The 14,306-nt window shown below is 56.6% G+C and overlaps 1 protein-coding gene across 2 annotated transcripts in view; it reads right to left on the minus strand.

Moving 5' to 3' along the window:
- CDH23 (cadherin related 23) overlaps window positions 1-14,306 on the minus strand; it is a 227,241-nt gene that overhangs the window by 4,472 nt on the left and 208,463 nt on the right. Inside the window, exons 41-60 of one of the 2 annotated variants that reach the window (XM_068950919.1) lie at window positions 13,890-14,099; window positions 13,471-13,578; window positions 12,401-12,503; window positions 11,555-11,680; window positions 11,241-11,444; window positions 10,142-10,600; window positions 9,033-9,149; window positions 8,091-8,315; window positions 7,481-7,650; window positions 7,097-7,234; window positions 6,683-6,802; window positions 5,935-6,112; window positions 4,884-5,095; window positions 3,432-3,626; window positions 3,071-3,181; window positions 2,780-2,909; window positions 2,232-2,495; window positions 1,814-1,975; window positions 1,047-1,303; window positions 146-243 (exon numbers count right to left, since the gene is read on the minus strand). In XM_068950919.1, coding sequence (XP_068807020.1) covers window positions 146-243; window positions 1,047-1,303; window positions 1,814-1,975; window positions 2,232-2,495; window positions 2,780-2,909; window positions 3,071-3,181; window positions 3,432-3,626; window positions 4,884-5,095; window positions 5,935-6,112; window positions 6,683-6,802; window positions 7,097-7,234; window positions 7,481-7,650; window positions 8,091-8,315; window positions 9,033-9,149; window positions 10,142-10,600; window positions 11,241-11,444; window positions 11,555-11,680; window positions 12,401-12,503; window positions 13,471-13,578; window positions 13,890-14,099 — 3,587 coding nt within the window. The remainder of the gene's footprint in view (window positions 1-145; window positions 244-1,046; window positions 1,304-1,813; window positions 1,976-2,231; window positions 2,496-2,779; window positions 2,910-3,070; window positions 3,182-3,431; window positions 3,627-4,883; window positions 5,096-5,934; window positions 6,113-6,682; window positions 6,803-7,096; window positions 7,235-7,480; window positions 7,651-8,090; window positions 8,316-9,032; window positions 9,150-10,141; window positions 10,601-11,240; window positions 11,445-11,554; window positions 11,681-12,400; window positions 12,504-13,470; window positions 13,579-13,889; window positions 14,100-14,306) is intronic. The other variant, XM_068950920.1, reaches the window with a different exon arrangement.

Genomic DNA, 14,306 nt, shown 5'->3' on the forward strand with positions numbered 1-14,306 from the left:
CTGGGAAGAGGAGGGATCCAGGGGCTGACTGGAGGCTCCTCACGTTGCTCAGGCATGTCAAGACTAATGTTGTTCCTTGTGGCCTCTACAAGCCCAAGGAGTGGTGGGCCAGGCAAGGGGCCAGGTGTGGAGCTGGGTGACATACCGGTCCACATCCAGAATCCGGTTGGTTTCCCGGTTCACCACGTGGATCAGCAGCTCTGTCTGCGCAAAGTTCACCCGTCCTTTCTTGTCAACGTGGAACTGGGGAGAGACAGCAAGGTCTGCAGCACAGGACAGGTGTCTGCTCCCTGAGCACCTTCCGAGCATGCCCCAAGCGTGCTTGCACAGCAAGAGACCCTCAGGCCCAGCATGGGGCCAGTCTGGGCCCCTTCCACTAGAGACCTCCAGCCCAGGTCTCTTCCAACAGGCTATCACGTTTCTGACAAGCCCTTCTGCAACCCACTTTCCCACTGCTCTGGCTGCTCACATCAGGGCAGCAGATGCCGTCAACCAGCAAACAGGCATTGCTTCACTGCAAAACAAACCTCCAAAGCCCTCCTTGATGTGCTTGTCCCCTCCCTGCAAAAGGTAAAGAGGCACTCTCCAGCATGCCTGGCTACCATTGCCTGTGCACGTGTGGGGGCAGCCCAGTCCCTAGGATCAGGCTATGGGGAGCTTCTGGTTTATACTGACAGTGCACCAGCAAAAGAGACCTTCCTGGGCATCATGTGGAAGGTTACCCTCCCCTCAAAGTAACCTCCTCTTTCCAGAACAAGGACATGGTATTGGCTCAGTTGGCCAACAACAACCCCAGTGTTCCTTGTAGCTACCCTTAAACACAGCCAGGCTGTCCCAGGCAGCTCTGATCCCCAGCCACGGCCTGGGAGAGAAGCCACCTGGCACAGAATAAGTGTGTGAATAAAGTGAAGGAAAGGAGGATGGCTCTCTTGGAAGTGGTGATGGTGGAAACCTTCTGGCTGGATTTCCTTCCTCTGGCTGGGTTTCTTTGTCAGGGTATCTCCTCAGGACAGAGCCCCAGCGAGGCAGCGGGTGAACGCGGTTACCTGCACGTCGTCCGTGTTGACGATGGCACCTGTGATGTTGGAGAGCAGGCTGATGAACTCCTCCTCAAACTGCCTAACCTTGTCAGGGATCTCATTGATGATGATTTTGACCCGCTGGTCATCTCGCAGGATGTAAATCCCCACGATGGCTGTGTCGTTGTGGCCCACGAGGTCGGAAGCCATGATGTCCACCACAAAGTACCCAGGGTTGTAGGCTGTGAACAGGTCGAAGGTTCGCAGGATCCCATCAAGGGTACCTGGGGGAAGGAGGATCACAAGCCTAGGATTAGCCCAGCCACTTGAAACCACGCACCTGAGGACAGCTGGTGGTTTCGGCTCTTTGTGACTGGGCCAGGCAAAGGGGTGAGGGCCACTGCAGGTGCCTGGACTACGAGCCTGGCACTGTGATCCTTTTGCTCTTTCTCCTCGTGCCTTGACAGGGGGACCCTGACCTCTTTTAAACACCATTCACTCTCCCAGTAAAGGGCCCTGAAGCAAAACTGAGAGAGGAAAGGAGAAGGACGTGGTGGACAGCTCTACATGTCCTTTGCAAAATCAAGAGTGGCCTGTGAAGTGACGTGAAAACCAGGACCTGGTGGACAACCTACTGCAGCCCCTGCAAAGTTCCTCATGCAAAACCAACGCCTGAGTTCTGGGCGAGTGAAAGAGGAGTGAGGAAGGGTGGTTGGCCTTGCTGCCTGGTGGCCCTGGCCATGAGATCATCTCTGGTCATGGCTCCGGGCTCCCGCGGCATGCAGGCCACATACCAATGCTGAAGATATTGGCCACCTCCTCGGAGTCGTTGGAGTGCTGTTTGATGTAGCGGATCCCCAGGATGTTGTACAAGACCAGGCTGTTATTCCCCACGTCGGCGTCCACGGCTACGACTCTGATCAGCTCCGAACCCACTTTGGCATCTGTGGCAACCCCTTTGAGAGAGAGAAGGGAAGGAGAGCTGGAGCCAGGCAGGGAGACTGCTGAAGGAGCCACTCCTGCGTGGAGCTGCCACTGCCATGCTGACTATGGGCTTGACTCTTCTGTCCTTCCTTCAGACCTTTTCCTTACCTCTTTCTGCACCCTTCCCAGGGCCTCCTTGGAGAAAGCTATTTTTTCCCTGGAGCATCACTCGCTCTGGGTGCTCAAGAGCGGACCATGTGCCTATAGGCACAGCGCGGCACCCCTTACCTGCCGTGTACTCCGACTTGGTGAACTGCGGTGCCTGGTCGTTGATGTCGTCCAGGAAGATCCGCACCTCCTGAAGCGTCAGGTCCATGCTAAGGTCCCAGGCCTGGGCCCTGCCTGCCCGGTGGCCCCTGGGTGGTGTCCAGTTCCTCTGACTGGATGCTTTGACGATGATGGAGTAGTATGGCTCCTTCTCCCGGTCCAGGTCTCTCAAGACCTGCAGTTTCCCCTCCCGGCTCAGCTGGAAATTGCTCTCCCGGTTCCCCGCTGGGATGCAGAAACGGGAGCCAAGTTAGTTATCTTTTGGATCGGGATTTCTGAAGTGTCACTTCTCCTGTTTACCACAGCAGAAGCCCAGTCCACAGCTGACATGAGCAACGCAAAAGCTTGGTGAGGGATGTGCAGGAGGAGGCTCGGGGCTGAGGAGGGCAAGAGTTGATGGGCAGAAGCAGAGATACACAAGGGACAGTGGCTGGGGGCAGCAATCTCAGCCCTCCCCAAGCTCACTAAGCTCCCTCCATTGCACAGCAGAGCCATGCACCCCATCTTACCTGCTATGAAGTAGTAGACGATGGCGTTGGAGCCCTCATCTGCATCCACCGCGCCAGTGATGTTCCCCACCACAGTGCCGGGCCGCGAGTGCTCGGGGACAAAGAGTGCCTGGTACTGGGGGCTGTCCCTCTGCCAGGGAGCCCCCGGGAGAAGGGAAGGCAGGATTACCGCAGGGCAAGCAAACCATGGCATGCGCAAACCACCATCCGGTGCGCCCTCCTGCCCGCCGCCTCTCTCACCACCTGCGGCACCCCAGCCCTCTGCCCCCCTCAGCGGCCCCGGGGCCTTACGGGCGGCCGAAGGAAGAGGGGCTCGTTGTCATCGATGTCATCAAGTGCGACCTGGAGGGGCTGCATGGTCTCGTAGGCTGGCTGGCCTTGGTCGCAGGCTACGATGATCAGCTGCAGAGAGAGGCGAAAGAGCTGCCTTGGGCAAGGCCACGCAGGGTGTGGAGACAGTGCTGAGACAGGGATGGAGGTGGTGGCTGGGGAGAGTAGCATTTTGGGGGAATTTAGCAGGGAATTGGTAGGGGGCCCACCATCTGCTCCAGAAGACAGTTGACCTGAGACACTTTGGTTTTTGCTAGGTTGCTAGTGTGAAGTTTTCACTACTGTGGGCTCGCTCCTGCGGGCTCGCTCCCACCCCGCTTACGTTGTACACCGCCTGCTTCTCCCGGTCCAGCCTCATTGCCGTCTGGATAAGCCCGCTGACAGAATCGATGCTGAAATACTCCCAGTCTTTGTTTCCTGCACCAGTTTTTAGGAGGTTGTACAGGACCGCGCCATTGAGGCCCTCGTCTTTGTCCGTGGCGTAGACCTCATACACGTTGGACTGCAACGGGATTTCCTGTGGGCACACGAGCAGTTCGGACTGAAGAATGGTATTGCACCCAGGCTGGATGCTCCCCATGCCTCTGCAAACCCCACTGCACCGGGGCTGACGGGCCCACACTGCCCTATACACCACCAGGAGCTTGCATGCGTTGGCAGCGCATGGCCTCACAACACACTGGCCGCGTGTCCCTGCGCGCCTGGCTCTGGGGCTTTGCTGCTCAGTTGCCATCTGGTGGCCACGGCCACCCTCCAACTCCGTGGTCAGAGCTGCGCAGCCGAGACATGTGGTCCCAAATGGGAAATGCAGAGAGCTATGATTTCCTTCAGTAGGGCAAGTGCATCGTGTAGGCATCTGGGGGCAGCAATCTCAGCCCTCTCCAAGCTCACTAAGCCTCTGGCTTCTCAGAAAGGAGAAACTGTCCTACGTGTCAGCATTTCAGCCCTCATTTATAAATATACTCTGCACGCAGCGACCAACCATTTCCTTAATTTGCGTGCTGCTGGAGTTTCTGTTCCCCAAACCTGCTCTTTGACTCCCTATTCACTGCCTGGGCTCAGGCACACGCAGAGACGGGTTTTGTCAACCTCCCTGCCCCAAGGCAGCATCAGCCGTACTCACATCACTCCTGAGAGATGCTGGTTTAACTTCTAAAGACATTCCCTTACAGAGATGCCATCCTCTGTCCAGATCCCATTAGCAAGTGTAACCGAAATGCTCCTGTCACATCTTAAATCAACGCTTTCTTGTTTTATCCACAGTGCACAAATAGGACAGATTATTCCATTGATGGATGCTTCCTAGTGGGCCTAAAGATGGTTATCACCTCTTCCCCTCAGTCATTTTTTTCTGGCTAAGCAACCCCAACACAAAATCTCTTCAGTTCTATTTCCCTCCTTTCGTTCCCGCTTTTCTACCCTGGATTCTACCCAGTAGCTCCACATCTTTCTTGAAACACAGGGACCAAAACTGGACACAGCTCTTCAGCTGGGATCTTCCCAGTGCTGGCAATGATGTGGTCCATCTGTCTCAGGGGCTAACTCCTGCCTAGACTGCCTGCTTGCTTTCTTTTAACCCTTCACAAAGCCAAGTTTGGTTCTCGGCAGTGGAAGATGTCTGGACTATTCCTCCTTTCTGTAGTGAAAGGAAGCTGAATACCAAGAGTTGAAGAGGGGGCAGTGGATACTTTCAGGCAAGGTTTCGGCATGCCATCATTCTCTACACCCCTACTGTTCCCAGCTGGTAAGCAGACACCCCTGGCTTAGGGCTTACCTCCTTGATGTGCAGGATGGTGCCGTTGGGCGGGCGGACAAACACGGGACGGTTGTCATTAATGTCAATGACCTCAATATGGAGCATGGCGGTCCCCCAGAGAGGAGGTCGCCCTTTATCTGTGGCCACCACGGTCAGGTTGAACCTTTCATAGGACTGCAAACGCCGTCGGGACGTGATGAGCCCAGAGTCTTTATTGATCTTGAAGGCCTCTGGGGACAGAATAAACACACCTCTGGCTCAGGATACTTGACAGCCAGATAAATTACAAGGTGGTATAAACTAGGAACCAGTCTACCCAGAAGAAGCACACCCCTCAGCCATCCTTCGCTGGTGGGAAATCCTTGGCCTACACTGTACCAGCCCTGTGACAATGGTGATGGAGCAGAGCAGCCTGCCCAAGGCCGGAGGTACGGATATGCTCTTAGGGTGCCATTTTGGAGCATCCCTGCTCGGTGCTGAGTCCCTCTCTTGGGGCTGCTCCAAAGGCCTCCACTCCCAGGCCACCTCCTGCCAGGCCAACTACACCAGCTGGGACAGAGCAGCGGATCAGGGGAACTTGGAGGAGCCCATGTGTCTCAGGAAAATTAACTTTCTGCCATTCCCCTGGGCCTTCCCCTCCACACTTATGCTGGCTTTTGGTTCCCACTACCCCTCAGTGTGCAGGGATATACTGGATTTCAGGCCCCGTCATGAGGCACCCTCCTAGCGCTTTCTGGCTTTCCTCTAAGGTGTGCAGTGAGTTTGCTCTAGGCCACAGGATACATTTCTGTGTGTAGAAAGTCCAGGAAATGCTGCCTGGGGTGGAGGAGACCAAGGCAGAAGCCAAGGCTGGGCTGCAGTATAAAGGTAGGCAAGGCTGTAACATGTTACGCCACGAGGAACTGGAAACTGCATAACAATACTGAAAACGGTTGCTCCTGGGAGCGTCCAACCACAGGAGCACACGGGAAATGTGGCTTGGCCCACACCTCCCCTCAATTCCTCCTCTTCCTAATCCTGCATTTTTCCCCGTTCCCATGGACAAGCCCCTCCGACTGACGGTGCCTACCTACTCCAGGACCCTCGATGCTGTAGGTCACCACCCCGTTGTCTCCCTCATCCAGGTCTGTCGCGCTCATGGTGATCACAGATGTCCCTGCCGGCTCGTTCTCATAGACACTGGTGCTGAACAGGCTCTTGCTGAACTGGGGCCTGAAGTCATTGATGTCCAGGACTGTGACCAGCACCTTAAATGTTTAAGATACAGCCTGGCGGGTTATTTGAGGCTGGAGATAGTTGTGCAGGCAACAGGCAACCGTATCCCTGCCCTGACCTGGGCAGCACAGCGCGCCTCTGCTGTAGGCCTGCGGTGCCTTTCCTGCTATTCGTTTCTCTCTGCTGAACAAATTCCTGTCTCTGACAATGGGAACAGCGGTGGCCCAGGGTGGAGGCCCATTCACTCCGCAGATGGCCGGAGCACTGGAGCACAATAGTATCCCCATCCCCCTGCCCCTCCATCCCCCTCTCTGGATGGCTCAGTCTCCACTGTGCAAAGCTGGCCACCCGAGCTGAACTGGGGGGTGCTGGGTGACTTTGCACTGGAGCAGCTCAGGGAGTGCCCATATGGCCCCTTTTCTCCAGGCCTTCTCTCTGCAGCGTTCACCCAACAGGCCCCGTTTCTTGGGGCCATCTCGTCTTCCTTCTGGCTAATTCAGCCCTGGAGCAAACCCGCTGGGGAGGAAAGCCAGAGGTTTGACACCTTCTTGCAGACAGGGCTGGACGCCACCACACAAGAGGCAGTGGGCGGAGAGCCTTACCTGCACAGAGTTCTCCCGACGATTACTAGACTCGTCCCCGGGGTTGTCCCTGGCCACAGCCGTCAGCGTGTAGTGATCCTTCTTCTCTCGGTCCAGGGCAGACAGGATGTAGATATCACCCTATAGCACACAGAAACCTTCAGGTGGTTCTCGCCTGGCAGAGATGCTCCTCGATAGGCGACAGCAGGCGAGGCACGGGGGCAAAGCTGTCTCACCTCCTTGCTCAGGCTAACAGCTTCACCCTGAGCCCCAGCACCCACAACAAGGCCACGTGCAGCCAAACAGCCCAAGCTTGCACTAAATTCAGAGCCAGCCCCATGCTCCCCTCGAACATGGCCACTGGGGGAAATGGGGAACCACCCCAGTCTCCCCTCCCTGTTTTCCCCTCTGTTCCGGCCTCATTTGGCTTCTTACCGTGTTGGGATTTATCCCAAATTTGCCCTCTCCATCCCCCAGGCTGTACTGGATGAGAGCAAAACGCCCAGAATCTGCATCTGTGGCCTTGACCCTCAGGATGACCGTACCCAATGGGACGTCCTCAAAAACAGCTTTCTGCAAGTAAGAGGAGGAGAGAGGCGTGGTTGTTTCCTCACTTGTTGTTTTAGTAGAGAAAAGGAGTTAATACTCAGTGAATTCAGACCTTCAGGGAAAGCATGAGCATCAGAGGGCTGACCATCTTTTTTTTAGAAAGTTCAAGCACAGACAGAGGGAAGAAGCCGATCCTCTGAGAGCACCCAGCTCTGGGCCCATTCTGTCCTGTCAGGTGCTGCTCAACACCACACGGTGAGCCCAGCTTACCTGGTAGGACGGCTGGCTGAAAATGGGATTGTTGTCGTTGACGTCCACTATCTGGAGGTACACGGGGATCTCGGCGGATCTGCGAGGAGAGCCGTTGTCTGAAGCTCGGATGGTGAAGTTCAGCCATTGCACCTCCTCATAGTCCACTGTCCTGTTGGCGACGACCTTCCCTAGAGGATGGCAAACACCTGATATGAGTAATCTGTCCCCAGTCCCCTCCCGACAGCATTGTCACCACACGAGACATGGCTTGGTAGCTGTGATGGCCTTGTTGAATGGAGGGAATAAAGGAGTCTCTTCTGCCAGAACGCAGGAGAGAAATGAATTAAAGAAATTTCCCTACAGGGTAAGTCCCATGGACACTTACTGAGCTGAAAATCAGACACAGCACCTTCATGGAGGTGCCCATCTACCCAATGCTGTGGCTAAACAGATTTTGTCATCAATACGATGCCTTCAAATGCCAAATCCTGCTCAGCTTTCTCACAGGGCGAGTACAGCCTGGCCCTTTTAGGATCGGGCTATGTCAAGGAGCCACAGTCAAACTCTTCTCTTCCCCCTGTCTTTCTGACAGTGCTTGGGGTACTCGCACATCTCCCTGCCCACCAACCTGCTGACTGGTCTTCGAGGCAGGCGTAGCCCTCCGGGGAGAGGTTCAGCAGCTCGTAGGTGATCTGCCCGTTGGCTCCTTTGTCCGGGTCCACTGCTGAGATGGAGATCAGCGTGGTGCCCTGTGTGGCTCCCTCCAGGATCTTCTCGGTGAAGTGGGTAGCCCCAAACGGGCGGAAGCGGGGTGTGTTGTCATTGACGTCCAAGACGTTGATAGTCAGCTTGGCTGTGCGAGGCGCGCACCATGGGGGAAGAGGAGAGGAAGAGGACAAGTGAGAAAGAGAAGGGAGGGAAGGAAGGGAGAAAAGAGGGTCGTAAAGACAGAAGCATGAAACTCCCAGAAAGCCAACAGAACTGAGCTGGTTCATCAGGAAAAATTACAATATTTAGCAAAGCCCCCGAGCCCTGAGCTGGCTGTGTGACAGTCTCACCTGCTCCCTATGTACCCCTGTCCTTCGTGTGCCTTAGTGTGCACACTGGCTGACCCCTGGCAGCTGACAAACCTTGTGCTCACATCACATGATGAGGCACTCTGCACTGCTGTCACCAAACACCCTGTCTAATGCATGCCGCCTCCTGAGAGCTAGAACGGGCCAGATCACAGGCATGGATTTACCAGGAGCAAGGCTGGCAAGGCATCATGGGGGCAGTAATGAAGGAACCCGTATATTGCATGCTATGGTGATGGCCACACAGTCCTCGCCATCAGGACTGTGCCTCTGCTTCATGACCCCTCATGCAGACACCTCTGGCACATCTGGGCCAGCCAGTAAAGGAGGGCCAAAAGGAGAAGCAGAACTGGCCAGCCCAGAACTAAAGCCTGAATGAGTTTAAGTGATTTGGAGCTGTGCCTCTGCCTGGGAAAGGCTGCATGTACCCCAGGTGGCTGCCAGCCCCGGTCCCTCACTCGCTGGCCTGCTCTGAAGCGCGAGACCACGCTTACCATTGGGCACACTGACTGAGCGGTCAAGGACCTCGCTGGCGTTGTCATGCACAGAGATGGTGACCTCGTAGGTGGCCACTAGCTCCCGGTTGAGGGGGGTTTTGATCTTCACAGCTCCTGGGAATCCCAAAAAGATTTGGGTTACGGGTTGGACCTGTGCATCCTGCCAGGAACCCAAGGCAGACAGGTCTGCACCACCCGGTTACCGCACCTGCTCTCTTGCCTCTCCCCAAAGGCTAAGCAGGAAAAACAGCTAAGGGGGGAAGGAATTTCTTTGCCTCCTGTCTCCTGCCTTCCTGCCTGCTCCTCTCTGCCCAGCTAATTGGGTCTCACACTGCCTCAGCCAGGGTAGGGGCTGGGTTGTGCGGAGGGAGAGAGATACCGGGGCTGGGAGCAATTTCTGCTGCTTGCCTGAGTGATCTCCATCCCCATTAGCTCAGGATCTTGATGTCTTTCTTTTAAGAGTCTTGTCCACGCAGACAAGGGAGTTTTTCTTTCCCACATCAGCTCTATGCTTCCAAAACACGTGGGCTTTGGAGCAGGTGCATCCTAGGGCTGAGGCGCTCCCTCGGCCCCACAGAGCAGCGTGGGACACAGGGAACTTGCTCGTCCTCCTCTCCCCGCGGCAGAGACCGCCCCGCTCCACTTACCCCGGCAGGCCACCCCCGGCGAGGTGTGCCGGGGGTGCCTGCGTGCAGTCTGCGAAGGCTGCAGAGCCACCACGCGCCCGGTGGGTGCCGAGGGGGTGGCCAGGAGCAGAGGCGATGGGATGGGTATGAGTGAGATGGGGAGAGACCACGGATGGCGCGGACAAGAGAAACGGGCAGGACTTGCACAGACACAGAGACAAACCTGGCAGACCGAGAGCCGGAAAGAAAAGAAAAGGGTTAGTTAAGTCAGTCAGCCAGTGGCACTGCCAGAGCACAGGAGAGAGAGAGAACAAGGCAGCGTGAGAGACAGACACCGGCAGAGAGAAGAGTGCGGAGGCAGGAGGGCAGCATCACCTCCCCTCCACGTGTCTTGGACACCTACCTCAAGGCAGAGAAGAAATGGAGCAGAAGAGAAGAGAGGGAGCCGCGCCGCCCGCGCCGTCCCTCCTGCTCTCCTACCTGTCTTAAAATCCACTGCAAATGCTCCTTGCTGGTCCGGCACCAGCGCGTCCGTGTCGTCGCGGGCCACGATCTCCAGGAGGTAGTACTCCAGGCGAGGGGCGAGGTCTCTGTCGACGGCGGTCACCTCGGCCACCACGGTGCCGGGGGCAGCCGATTCAGGCACGCTGACTGTCTGGATGGGGTTGATGAACTCGGGCCGGCAGTCGTTCACGTCGTCGATGAAGAGGCTGACGGTGGCCGTGCCCGAGAGCGCCGGCGTGCCTTGATCCACGGCCACCACTGTGAGCCGGTAGGCGTCCCGCTCCTCCCGGTCGATGGTAATGTTGGCGACACGGATCACCCCTGAGGTGGCATCGATCACGAACCTGTCCTGGCCCCCGCCCTCGATACGGTAATCCAGCTGCTTGTTGAGGCCACTGTCAGCATCCATTGCCATCACTCGGAGGACAGAAAAGCCTGGAAGAGGGGACATAGCCCTCTAAAGGGAAGGCAGCTGGAGCCAGCCTGAGTCCCAGAGCATTGGCTAAGCAATTGGGATTTCTTTTGGCAAAGCCAGGCTTTGCCTGGCCCTGAACGTGTTTGCATCGCAAACAGGGCGAGAAGGCTTGGAGCGACACCCGGAAGCTGCAGGCTTCAGTAGCTACTGGCGCTCTCACTTGGGTGGAAGAGAGGTAAATCCTGCACCACACTGACGCCTTTGCTCAGGCACATGCCTGGAGCCACACGGATGCTTGGGCTTTGCACATCAAGCTGTGTCAGAATGTGCTGGGTACCGCTGCCAGGCTGTGGTGGCACGTTTTAAGGGGTGTACATTGAGTGGTCTACTGCGATGGACAGGGCTCCTGGGATCTTTCAGAGAGCGTGGCCTATCAATGAACGAAGTACTTGACTGCCCCGTTTTCACTTGGGATTTTCTGGATACTGTTAAGCCCAGGGCAACATCAGCAGCCCCCATTCCCAGATTTTTCCCTTCAACCACATTCTGGCCAGGTCTGAAGGACCAAGTCTGAAGGTTCTTCCTCGCCCTGGTGCACATAGGGCTGCCCACTGCCCATGGTGGGACCCAGCTGCCCTGTGTAGCCGGACCTGTCCTGACCTGGGGGGCTGTTCTCCCGCAGCCGCGCTGTCACAGATGCCGGGTGGAAGATGGGGCGGTTGTCGTTTTCATCCAGGATGGTCACCCCGAGGCTCGCCGTGCTGTTCAGCCCTCCCACGTCACTAGCCACCAGTGTAAACTCCAGGTGAGGGTTCGGGAAGGCCTCGCGGTCTATCACCCTGCCAGGCTTGACCGAAACGGCACCTAGAGGAGATTGAGAAGCCAGGTGACAGACCCCACAACGTGCACCGTGGCATTGGCACGGCTGCCCTGCAGCTCCGGGCTGGGGTGGGAGGCCCACAGAGCCATGTCACCTGTCCTGTTGTCAATAACGAAGAGGTCTGGGGACACTCCCAGGAACTGGTACATCACCACAGCGTTGCTTCCCTGGTCGCTGTCCAGAGCCAGGATGGGCCCGTTGAGCACTGCGATGGGAGTCCCTGAACGGGATGAAAAGGGTTAGCAAGGGGCAGTCGCCCCCGTGGAGCTCCCCGTGCCCCCCTCTCGCCCCAGTCACGCATGAGGGACAGCAATGGATGGATGGAGGAGGCAAACAGAGCGAAGCCTCGTGGGCGCGAGGCAGCGCAGGGCGGCTGCTGCAGCCTTGGCAGACTGACTCGTGAGGCCCAGGTGGAGGAGGTGCAGCGTCCGGCTAAAAACAAACAGACACATCTGTCAGACAAGCTTCCCCCAGCGTGGTGGCATGCAGGGGCTTTGCGGGTGGTGGGGTTTGCTCCTGGATTGCCCCATACGTGTGCACATGGGCATGGAGACCTTGCTGAGAAACCTCTGCATGTATGGGATCCAACCTGGTCTTTTGGAAATGCCCAAAGCCTTTGCCTGTGAGTAGTTACCAGCCCCTGAGGCTAGACATGAAGATACCTGAGCTCTTAGAGCAGGGAGCAATTTAAGCGGCAGGAGGGGAAAAAAAAGGAGGAATATTCCTAGCTCTTTGGCTGACAGCCCTGGCAGTTGGCAGGACCCCCTTCTAGGCAGCACCCCTTCTCACTGACCTGCAGCGTTTCACTGCTCGAGGGCACTGTCAGAGCTCAGCCAACGGCGGCTCCTCCAGCATGGCCTGGGAGACACTTCCCCTTGTCTGGCCTCAAAGAGAGTCTCTAGGAGGCCAAAGCCACATAAGGAAGCGAGGAGAGACCTACCTGGGGGCGAGTTCTCCATCACCTCGGCCTGGTAGGAGCTCTGAGTGAAGAGGGGATGGTTATCGTTCTCATCCGCTACTGAAATGACCAGCAGGTCAAAATCCTGAAGGTGTGTGAAGGAAAACAAGGACAAGAGGGCAATGACTGCAACATCCTTTCCTCAGCTCACGTCCCACGTCTCCCATGTCCAGCTCAGCACCGGGCATACCTGAAGCCTTGTGCAACCATAATGCTCTGCTCCCAAGAGGACCTCGGAGGACCTGTAAGGCTCCTAACCCTATGGCCGGGCTTCCCTTTCCAGCCCACACCCCCAAAGGGTGATGCGTAGGAGATTCTGGCAGGGCCAAAGGATGCGAAAATAGCAATGCAGTCATCCAGCTCTCTGGGCTCAACTCTGGCCTACCTTCCCTGATGCCATGGCTACTGCTGTCTCCTGGAGGCCTGCCTCCAGGCCTGACTGTGTAACCGATGCCATGCAGAGTACTAGAAATGAGCTGACAGGGCCAGGACAGGCAGCGGATCAGCTAGAGATCCCACTCATGAATTTTCTCTGTAGGAAGCTGCAGGACAATGCTGCCAATCCCCAGGGAGTTTTGCCCTCTACAGAAGAACCTAGTCAAGGAGGACGTGGGAGCTGCCTGAGACCAATGGCATGGGCGCTGTGCTGCCTGCCTGTTGATCTGTACTTGGATCCAGGAGAGTAGTCCTGGTCTCACTGCTAGAAGGTGATCCAGCTACAGCCTACCCATCATCCGGTGCCACTCAGCAGTGAATCCATCGAACCTCGTGTCTGAGCCAGAGCACAGCCACAAGGTACAGGGTGAAACATTTAACTTGCCCTAAAACCTAGTGGTGCAGTTCTCTGGAATGAGTCCTGGTGGTTGCGTTTGCAGCCCGTTCCTTGTGACCCCCCCCCCCCCCCCAGATGCTTTCAGGGCATGAGGCTGCTATTAGAAATGCTGTGCATAAATACATCGTCTGTTTTCTGGACGTGGCAGGAACCTCTTCTCCCACCCACCCTGCCTCCAGGCTTCTGCTCCCCTGGGAAGTCCCAGCATGTCCGTAATTACCCGCCTGGCATTGCGTATGTTCTCAGGGTTGTCCTTCACTGTGATGGTGAGCCTGTACTCGGCCACCCGCTCCCTGTCCAAGGGGCGGTTTACATAGATGATGCCAGTCTGTCAAGAGAAAAGGGAGGAGATGCATTAAATGGAAGTGAGATGCACTTTGTCCTGGATGTCCTACCGGTGCCTTGCCTTCCTCCTTTTCCCACTGTCCTACCCCCATTTCCACCCAGACTAGGCAAAGCTACACCAGGCCAGCATTTGCAAACTCCATGTATGCAAGGCAGCATGCAAAACACATGCACGTGTGGGTCAGTGCCTGTGAGTGAAGACGGGTGCTGTGCCCACATGCAGCGTCTGCCCTCCACCTCCCAGCTTCCCCAGCCTCTGGCACACAGGAGAACCCCAAGCCCCAGCTGACATACAGTGCTGTTGATGTAAAAGGCTTTCTCCTTGTTGCCGGAGGTGATGTCAAAGGTCAGGAGCGCATTCGGCCCCTTGTCTGCATCCCGGGCTAGGATGCGGGTGACGAAGCTGGAGACGGGGGCGTGCTCGCTGAGGGTGAGATTCATCGGGAGGTTGAGGAGCACGGGGTCATTATCGTTAACGTCCAGCACACGGACGCCCACCAGGATCTGGCAGGGAGACAAGCAATCTGGGATCTGACGGGCAACATGTATTTCCATCCCTCCCTTTCTTTTTCTGCGCAAGAGCTGGGCTTCTTCCCCTGAGCCAGCTTAGCCAGAGCCCCATGGACTCGCACTGCTGCCATGCAGCTCCCTGCCTCCTGCCAGCCTCTTCCCCCACAACGAGAGGAAAGCCAAATGCTGATACTCGTGAAA

This window comes from Struthio camelus, chromosome 7 (assembly GCF_040807025.1).
Source record: "Struthio camelus isolate bStrCam1 chromosome 7, bStrCam1.hap1, whole genome shotgun sequence".
NCBI lineage: Eukaryota > Metazoa > Chordata > Aves > Struthioniformes > Struthionidae > Struthio > Struthio camelus.